Genomic DNA, 9,633 nt, shown 5'->3' on the forward strand with positions numbered 1-9,633 from the left:
TAGAAAGGTCAACAACCTCACAGCTGTTCCCCTTTAATGAGGCGAGGAATTGTATTTTGGTTATTGTAGTACATAATTAAGTAATAGTATTATCTCTCACAATTGTGTATTATTTAAGACGTGTAATTGAAAACAGTATCATAAAAAATAGCATACACATTTCATATGCATTATTTTTTTATCTAATAATTATGTGTTTTGGGGGAAGATAAATACTAATACAGTCCATTATTAAATAACATTTCCCATGATGCCCCGCGTTACGTACGAAGCGTTTTCTTTGCGGACGTGTGTGAAAGATATCCATGAATGGTGTGATGGGAGATACATTTGCGGTTGTGCCAGGCAGTGTACCCCTCACTTAAAATTGTATTAGACCTTCTGCTTTATTTATGTTTTATTTGAATGTGAAGTTGGAATATATATTTCACTGGGTTTAATCAGTCATTATCAAGGAGAGAGAGAGGCAGGCAGAATCATCGGCAGCTGTGCTTGGAGCCCTAGCCTGCTGCTAAAGCTAGCAAGCGCGAGACTTGTGTAGAATTACAGGACAGCGCTTCACGGGCTAGTTAGCGATCATGCTTCGAGACAACATGACCTCCATCGTACAGAAAATTGCTAGACAGGCGCTTGTAACTTTTAGAAACCCATCTTCATTTGGTGATAAAGCGTTTTTGGGTAATCAATGTAAACTCCAAAGCCTCATGACCGAAATCAGAGCTGCGGATCTGAAGATCGCTCCAAGGAAAGTTGACAGCGCTTCTACGCCTTTGCCACACAACCCCCCGGTCACATACATGCACATATGCGAGACAGACGAATTCAGCATGGGGGTGTTTCTGCTAAAAAGCGGTGCTTCCATCCCCTTGCACGACCATCCGGGAATGTACGGAATGTTGAAAGTTATGTATGGCAAGGTCAGGATCACCTGTTTTGACAGGTTGGACAAATCAACTAGCGTGGCCAGTGACACGCAATTCAGCCCTCCACTGCTCCCTTTTCAGAGAGGTGCGCTGAGGAGGTCGATTCTCGGGTCGGTCGGGGAGTTTACAGAAGAAAGCGGGCCGTGTATCTTGACCCCTGACCGAAACAACCTTCACCAAATCGATGCAGTCGATGGGCCCACCGCTTTCCTCGATATTTTGGCACCACCATATGATCCAGACGACGGGAGAGACTGTCATTATTATAAAGTTCTGCAGTCTGCCCCGGATTCTGAGGACAAAAAGGCTGACGGTCTAAAAGAAGTTTGGCTGATGGAAGTATCCCAACCTTCTGAATTCTGGTGTGGTGGTGAACCATACCCCGGCCCTGAAGTGAAGATCTGAAGCGCACTAGCTATGAACGCTGAATTGATTTGTGAACAATTGATTCTCAGGACCATGTCAAAACAATATGTAAATGTATGACGATCATGATTCCTACAATTATGGAATGGGATGTGTCACAGTGCTGTGTAATGGGAAAACATGTCTTGTGAACTAAAAGCACTTATCCTAAGTTGGACTATGCATTCTGCCTGTATTTTATTTTTTATTTTACCTTTATTTAACTAGGCAAGTCAGTTAAGAACAAATTCTTATTTTCAATGACGGCCTAGGAACAGTGGGTTATCTGCCTGCAATGAAAGTACTTAAGCAGTTGATAAATTGTGATCTTTGCACATCAGCTCTAATGTATTTGAATTTTTGATAAGCATTTCATGCCTTGAAATGAACTGAAACCATACACATTACTCAAAATAAAAACATAAAGGTGTATTAAAACTATATGGCTAATTGGTGGTGTTCAAGCACTTTAAAATGTCAAAATCCATGATTTGCTCAGCATGTTTTGATTTGGTCAAACTACATTATTTGAGTTAATCCCATGGGACATGGATTACTGAATGACCATTTTATAAATTGCTTCATTAATTGAGCTTCCCTAATTAAACTTAAATCCCATAATAACCTTGCTTGCTTCATCATTTTGGGAGCTTGGCTCAATGTGCTGTGCTTTTAGGAGAGCACTATTGAATTCATTGCTTGTGACCTAGGGGCCTCTTGTGGACATACTGGGTATTACCTCATAAGGACAATGTGACTAGTAGCTCACTGTACAGTTGGAGTTTTTCAGCATAAACCTTGACCTATACAGTAGCCTATAGTCTACTTTCAAATTACCAAAATAAGACCGAAAAAAATAAACATTCTACAACAAAAAGTGGATTTCATTGTTGTTTAAATAAAAACCATGTCCTTTGCCCAGTTATTTAATTTGGATTAGGTTCACATTTACATTTAAGTCATTTGGCAGATGCTCTTATCCAGAGTGACTTACAAATTAGTGAAACAATGAACAAACACACAAACAAGCAGTTATCTATGTCACCAACGACAACATATTCTACATTTATTGCAAGAAGCATCAAGTCAGTTAAAGAACAATGCTCAGTGTGTAAAAACATGTCAAATGACGCATGTCAAATTAACGTATTTCTCCTAGTTACTTTCTGTAATGATCTTACACAGATTTTACTTTCATCTTCATCCAACAAGTAACAGGAGATTTAAAAAAAAAAAAAAAAAACTTGAGCAATTCAGTTCTTATTTGTCTCTCTTGACAGTACAGGGCTTCCAGTTTTTACACACATGGGACTCTAACCCCCCCACTCTCAAAACGGGATGTGAGGATAATATACAGGAACTACATGCCCCTGGCCAGACCACTCAGCTCTGTGATATTGGTCATGGCACTTCTTTCCCAGGTATAATGCAGGAATACCCATCATGGTCTCATCTATTGTGGGAAGTCTCTCAACACTGGCAAAAGTGAGGCTACTTGCTGGCTGATACCACTCAGTGTTGGAGCTGAGTCTTGCTCCTTGCTTGCTATTCAGCATCTCTGACTATTTCCCCACCTACTCTATTGAAACACTTTCTATACTGAGCACTTGTGTTTGTGCACTTTTACAGTTAAGTTATGAAAAAATGTATTCTATACCTAATATACATCTGATAGCTCTGTCCGTTTATGTTGTTATTCATTCAGCACCATATATCCAAATGCATTAGTCAACCTTAATTAACCCTAGTCTGCTAAATTCAGTGTGAATGTTTGATTTGGATATTATTTAATGAATTGGTGCTGCAGGGAAACATCATCTATCTGAATGTTTAAAACCATTCTGCCTGGGTCATTATGATGACTTTTTCTCTTTCTGTCTTAAGTGGATTTTCGTGTGTCTCCTTCTTTCATCACTCCTGGCAAACTTTCTTCCACAGTGGTCGCAGGAGAAGGGTTTTTCTCCAGTGTGTGTCCGGATGTGCGTAGTGAGGTGGTCGCTGCGACTGAAACTGCGCATGCAGATCCGACACTGGAAGGGTTTGTGCCCTGTGTGGATCCTAACGTGTCTGCTCAGCTCGTCCGACCGCGAGAACCTCCTATCGCAGCTCTCTGCTGGGCAAGGGTATGGTCGCTCATGGACAGGCGTTTTGCTTGGGAGGTTTGGATACTTTCTCGGTCTCAATATTGGCCTCAGGGGTAAGTTCGAAGTGTTGTAGGGATTTGGTGGACAAGAGCCCTCTATCGCAGGTCCCCCAAGCGTAAAATTCCTTATTGTGTTCAGAGGTGTCAGAGGTGGTGGAACCCTCAGAGAGTCCAGTGAATATGGTAACGCTTTCCTGTCAGGAAATGCGTGGATGTCTCGTTGGCAGTTTGGCTGGAAGAACCCGCTGTAGTCAGGCATGATGTTTAAGAGTGCGCTGTCCACTGTCGACTTTGGTGATGTATAGGATGAGTACGACGGCTGTGGATAAGACATGGGGCAGGTCGACGTTGCCAGGTAGGTTGATTGATCCTGGTACATTTCCCCGGTACAAGAGTAAGACGGCGTAGCATACATGTGGTTTATATCGTGTTGACTCTGCGCCATGGTGCAGCTCACAGTTCCTGCGTAAAGGTTTGGTGGTTCAGGCGAGGGCGAGGTAGACACCGGGGACGAAGCTGCCACCCTTATGTCAGCACTAGCTACGTTAATGGCACCCCCGGGATTCCAGTATTCTACACCTCTAGAATTGATCGAGACCTTCCCGGTGTATGCCACAGCCTGACTGCGCGGTGGCTGCGTAAAGTTGCCGTGGTAAATAAACTCGAGGGTGCCCCTTTCTTCACTAAAACAATCACCTGTGAAGCAAAGAAAAAATAAATGTTAGTTATGTCTCCAAAAAACGTTGATTATTGCTTTCACGCAAGGGTTTTTTACTTTAACGCTTTTTGTTTTTCGCGCGGTTGCGCAGCACTTTGTGGTTTTGTAATGGGTATGTAGGAGGTTTCAAGTCACAGAACGATTAAGAACAAATACATTAACTTACCATAGCAGACCATCTACTTGATTAATATTGACCAATAATATGGATTATCCTCAATTTAGGATGATCTCAAATATGACTAATAATGCATTTTAATCCTCAAATTTTTTGTAAAGTTGATGAGGACATATGACTTCTTTTCTATTGGCCATAACAGCAAAATAGAAATGAATATTTAACAAAAATATATTAAATGAATTCTTACCCCCCTTGGTTTCACCCAATTGGCCGTGCTGTTTCCAATATGACTCAACTTTTAACCCAGTTCCCGTCTCTGGCAATGATGCGGATATTTCCTCTTCCATTGAATAGATTACCTCTTGAATGTCTTGTATAAAACTACTGGTGGGTACCCAAACCTTGTCAATAGTTTTAGCTGTCATTTTTTTGACAAGACAGTGCGCTTCAAGCCTTTACGCGCCTTTACGCACACAATGTATAACCTTCAGATGTCATGGTAAAAACTCTCCAATGCTGTATTCTCTGCCATATCATATAGTGTTCCCTACGCATGGGAAATATCCTCTCATCTCGTTATATTATGGGGATGCAATATTGTAATATGCATTTAAAGGGAGTCTCTGAATGTCCCGGAACGTCACTGACCATACAAGGACTTGGTGGTTAAAAAAGGAAAAGGTTGGGCTAGGGTTGGGTCTCAGGCTTGATGACGACATCAATGAACACTTGTCAATGAATTTAAAAAATATATAACCAAAATTACTTTTATTTTTGCATCGTTGTTGTTAGCCTGTTTAAGTTGAGTAAATATTAACACATGTATGGCCTATTTTATTATCAATATAATAATCGGCATGCTGCCAAAAGCCTGCAGGAATTCCGGTAACACTTCAACAAAAATGGATTTATCCGGTTTAATAGACGACACCCTCTTTTTACATATATGGAATACATCCGCTAAATTGGTGTTCATTAAATATCGGGTCGTGCCAAGGAAGAAGCCCACACAGAAGCATACGAGAAGAACGACTTCCCGCACTGTGCTTTAGAGTGGAGCGTTCCTTAGGAAAGTTGGATCAGTTGGTTAAATTAAGTGTGTTTTTGTCGTTCTATATCCTTTTATAGTCTGGGCTAACATTTTGCAAAAATGGAAACTTGAATTGATCGAAGTGCTATATCTACGTACATATGTTTTTGTTGTTGAAAAATCTGTATAGGTAAACAACACATTTATGAAGCCTTCATAAACCCTACATTAGGCATGTGCTTCAGGATGCTTTAGAAGGAATATTCCTTAGCCTATAGCACCCTTTATGTAGTATGACTGTTTAGAAATGATTTGTGCACTATATATGTAGTGCCATGAGTTGTCCATTTAGTTGTCCATTTAAAGTTGGCCTGTTTGTAGCCTGGGTAAAGGAAGTTCATTAGATAAGCTATTAATCATTTGTGAATCGTGAGTTATGGGTTGCCCACATGTATAGACTGAAAATATGTATGACATATCTCTCCACCTACTCAAGACCCCACTGTATTGAAGGGATCATCTTGGGACAGCAACCCCTTCCGCTCTTCTCAGCAAGCTGCCCTCTGTTGGTGTAAATGACACCTGACTGATGTCTGTAGGCTTACATGTGACAGGGTTGTTGATCCAAGGGCTGTGGTAGATAGTGATAAAGCAAGGGGAAGCCCTTTAAACACTGTCTCAAGCCCTGCATGTCCACTATGACACTCAGGTAATGAGACTGCTCCTCACGCAAGTAGAGCTAATTGCTATTCTGTCACAGGGGACACTGTCTCCTGATAATGGAGATGAACTTTGGTCTAAATATGCAAAATGTGTCTGACATGTTCCTAATGACATCATACTCCCTAGGAGTTGTTGGCATATTTGTTTCCGAAGGTAGGAATCCTTAAAAGACTGGAAACTTTCCACATATGCCACTGTAGGCTAATGTATGTCATTTTCTATACCCAATATGACAATGTAGGAAACACAAAAAATGTCCATAGTCCTTTTTATATTGTCTATAACACCAGCAACAACTTTAACACTTGTCCAAATGAACATGATAGACCTACTTAAATAAGACGAGAAGAGAGAAGAGAGAGGAGAGAAGAGAGAGAAAAGAGAGGAGAGAGAGGAGAGAGAGAGGGGGGGGGGATGGGAGAGCAGAGGAGAGAAGAGAGGAGAGACAGAGAAGAGAGAAAGAGAGAAGAAAGAGAGGAGATAAAGAGAGAGGAGAGAAAAGAGAGAAGAGACAGACAAGAGAGAGGAGATAAAGAGAAGAGAGAGAGAGAAGAAAGAGTAGAGATAGTGGTGAGAAAGAGAGGAGAGGCAGAGAAGAGAAAGAGAAGAGAGAGGAATGAGATGGAAGAGAGAGAGGAGATAGAAGACAGAGAGAAGAGAGAGAAAGAAGAGAGAGAAGATAGAAGATAGATAGAGGAGAGATAATAGGAGAGAGAGAAGAGAGAGAGGAGAGATAATAGGAGAGAGAGAAGAGAGAGAGAGGAGAGACAGAAGAAAGAGAGAACAGAGAGAGGAGAGAAGAGAGAGCGAGGAGAGTGAAAGGAGAGACAGAATAGAGAGAACAGAGAGAGGAGAGAAGAGAAGAGAGAGAAGAAATAGAGAAGAGAGAGAAAGAGAAGAAAGGAGAGAGAGAGCATATATAGAGGAGAGAAGAGAGAGAGGAGATAGAAGATAGAGAGAAGAAAGAGAGAAGAGAGAGAGAGAGGAATGACTAGTGAGAAGTTTAGGAATGGTGTTCCCTCCCAATCCCCTCTCCCCTTGTTGGGGGGAAAAGGGATCCCTTTTTAAGTACTCTTTTTAACGCCCACAGTTCCAAAAATGTTAGTGTATTGTGTGAACGCCGCCTTCCTCAGGCAGATGGGTTTTTTCCAGGTCCAGTGTCCGGCCGATAGGCTGCACAGCGTGCCTCCGTGGGGAATGGTGCCCTCCTTGCACCCCTCGCCCACGCTCCGCCACATTGAGCGGGATTTAGAGGAGGGGGCATTTTGTGTTGCCTATGTCTCAGTGTCACCTAGGGGTCTGGAGAGCCCCGCATGACGATTAATCAAGTGTCATGTGTGGTTTTTGTTAATATGGATCTTTGTTTTCTATCACTAGGCTGATATAGGAGAATTTGCTTTGTTATTGTGTTGTGTTTTTTTTTGTCAAATAGTTAATACATTCCAAATATATCATGTTTGAGGTTTGCATTAAGCTATCTTATACATTAAAAACTGACCAGAGAATATCCATTCATAAATGCACGTATTGCAAATGGAATGAATGTATGTCTCGATGTGTTTAAATCACCCCTGACTTGAATCTTAGACATCTTTGAAATCACAAAAAAAACAGTTTTAAGAATGACTTTACACTACAGCATCAATAATTAATAGTACACTATTGTACATCACTTCCTTTTGTGCTTACTTTCAAAACCCTCTATTGTGAAAATGAGGCCTGCTTGCTTGTCTAGTATTTTGAGCAGCAATAAGATACAATGTCCAAATTATAGCCTAGTAGCAGCCTACCAATACACAGTGGCACTCGTTAGAAGTAGTGTGTGTGTATACAGTGACATACTGTACTTCATCAAGAGTGAGTTGTATTTGTAATGGATCCTACTCTTCTATTTCCAAAAATACATTGATTACACTACCTTCATTTCATACCTAACAGTTAACATATTGGGTATATATTGTAAAGGTTTAAATCATTTCATACCTAACAGTTAACATATTGGGTATATATTGTAAAGGTTTAAATCATTTCATACCTAACAGTTAACATATTGGGTATATATTGTAAAGGTTTAAATCATTTCTTACCTAACAGTTAACATATTGGGTATATATTGTAAAGGTTTAAATCATTTCATACCTAACAGTTAACATATTGGGTATATATTGTAAAGGTTTAAATCATTTCTTACCTAACAGTTAACATATTGGGTATATATTGTAAAGGTTTAAATAATTTCTTACCTAACAGTTAACATATTGGGTATATATTGTAAAGGTTTAAATCATTTCTTACCTAACAGTTAACATATTGGGTACATATTGTAAAGGTTTAGATCATTTCATACCTAACAGTTAACATATTGGGTATATATCGTTAACATGTGTATTTAGAAAGTAATCTATTCTACATATTTTTTACAAGCTTAAAACAACAACACTGTAACTTTGGTCCGTTTTCCTGGACACAGAATGAGCCTAGTCTTAGACTTAAAGGTATGCTGTGTTTGGGGAAACGGGCCCTAAGATTTCTGCATGTTCAAGAAAACTGCAGGGGACAAAGAAAACACACACACACACACACACACATGAAACAGCCCCTGGATTGCTTACCTGTAATATAACAAAGATACTGGTATGTCTCCTCGTTCAGGCCCCGAGGCAGTGATAGCAGGGCCTCAGATAGAGACAAATGCTTCTGCGGTGGCAGTCCCCTAACATCTGAGCAACCACAGTTACCCGCTAGATTCTTACTCCTCCAATGGAGTGGGTCATATAATGTTTCTTTTTCTGAGCGACTGATGGAAAAAGAAACAATAGGATTGTTCCCACTTCACTTTGCTTCCACCCTCACAGTTAAAATTGTTATGATAATGAAGTAGATTTGTGAGACCCAGCAGATTGGAATAGAAAAGCTCTCTTTGATCGGAGGAATCTGAGGTGTTTGGGTCACTCAAACCCCATGCCTGGGGCGTGGCCTGGGTGACAGCTGCTCTCATGACGATGGAACTCCAGGAGAGGGTCATCTCAGAGACCCAACAACCATCTATGAAGAATTAATATCCAAAGAACATGTAGTTTTAGATTCCTCCAAATATGGATGAGCTACATTGTAGCCTATGAGTTAACCCTCATTTGCTTCATATCCTCCATCAGATGTCTCATGTGATTTTGGAAATGGAAAACACAGAAGATGCATGCAATGTGCAGTTATTTGTTTAGACTTTTTGATTACCTCGATAAGTTGTTTATTCTTGTTCTAAAAGTGAGGGAATCGATGGACTGCGTGTGTCCATTGAGAACCACCGTTCAAAAACACAGGTTCAGATTATTTTTTTAAGTGCTTTATAATTGCTGAATAATCACACTTGGGTAGGGAAATTGTGTGTGTCTGTGTGTGTGCGTTTGTGTGTGTGTGTGTGTGTTTGTTTGTGTGTATGTGTGTGTGAGACAGAGAGAGAGAGAGAGAGAGAGAGAGAGAGAGAGAGAGAGAGAGAGAGAGGCACACAAGGGAATAACCCCCTCCCCACTAGGATGAGTGGGTAGATGCCCACGAGGAGATGGATGACTG

General features: G+C 40.6%; 2 protein-coding genes across 2 annotated transcripts; one reads left to right on the top strand and one right to left on the bottom strand.

Moving 5' to 3' along the window:
* Nucleotides 1-268: 268 nt before the first annotated feature.
* On the top strand, nucleotides 269-1,769 carry LOC135511099 (2-aminoethanethiol dioxygenase-like). Its single transcript, XM_064932633.1, has one exon. It carries the CDS (start codon nucleotides 579-581, stop codon nucleotides 1,326-1,328), a length of 750 nt encoding a protein of 249 aa, XP_064788705.1. The 5' UTR covers nucleotides 269-578; the 3' UTR covers nucleotides 1,329-1,769.
* Nucleotides 1,770-2,393: 624 nt separating this feature from the next.
* LOC135511098 (early growth response protein 2b-like) lies at nucleotides 2,394-4,874 on the bottom strand. The gene is made up of 2 exons (XM_064932632.1): nucleotides 4,558-4,874; nucleotides 2,394-4,167 (listed from the first exon to the last, which is right to left on the bottom strand). The coding sequence occupies exons 1-2, from the start codon at nucleotides 4,733-4,735 to the stop codon at nucleotides 3,182-3,184; spliced, it is 1,164 nt and encodes a 387-aa protein (XP_064788704.1). The 5' UTR covers nucleotides 4,736-4,874; the 3' UTR covers nucleotides 2,394-3,181.
* Nucleotides 4,875-9,633: the final 4,759 nt, after the last annotated feature.

This window comes from Oncorhynchus masou, chromosome 23 (assembly GCF_036934945.1).
Source record: "Oncorhynchus masou masou isolate Uvic2021 chromosome 23, UVic_Omas_1.1, whole genome shotgun sequence".
In the NCBI taxonomy this organism is placed as follows: Eukaryota; Metazoa; Chordata; class Actinopteri; order Salmoniformes; family Salmonidae; genus Oncorhynchus; species Oncorhynchus masou.

What these genes read in the sequence shown, in the direction of transcription:
- LOC135511099 (XM_064932633.1), top strand. Translation starts at nt 579, where the DNA reads ATGCTTCGAGACAACATGACCTCCATCGTACAGAAAATTGCTAGACAG.
- LOC135511098 (XM_064932632.1), bottom strand. Translation starts at nt 4,735, where the DNA reads ATGACAGCTAAAACTATTGACAAGGTTTGGGTACCCACCAGTAGTTTT. An exon ending in ATTGGGTGAAACCAAGGGGG is followed by an intron (nt 4,168 to 4,557) that starts GTAAGAATTCAT and finishes TTTGCTTCACAG; the next exon opens with GTGATTGTTTTAGTGAAGAA.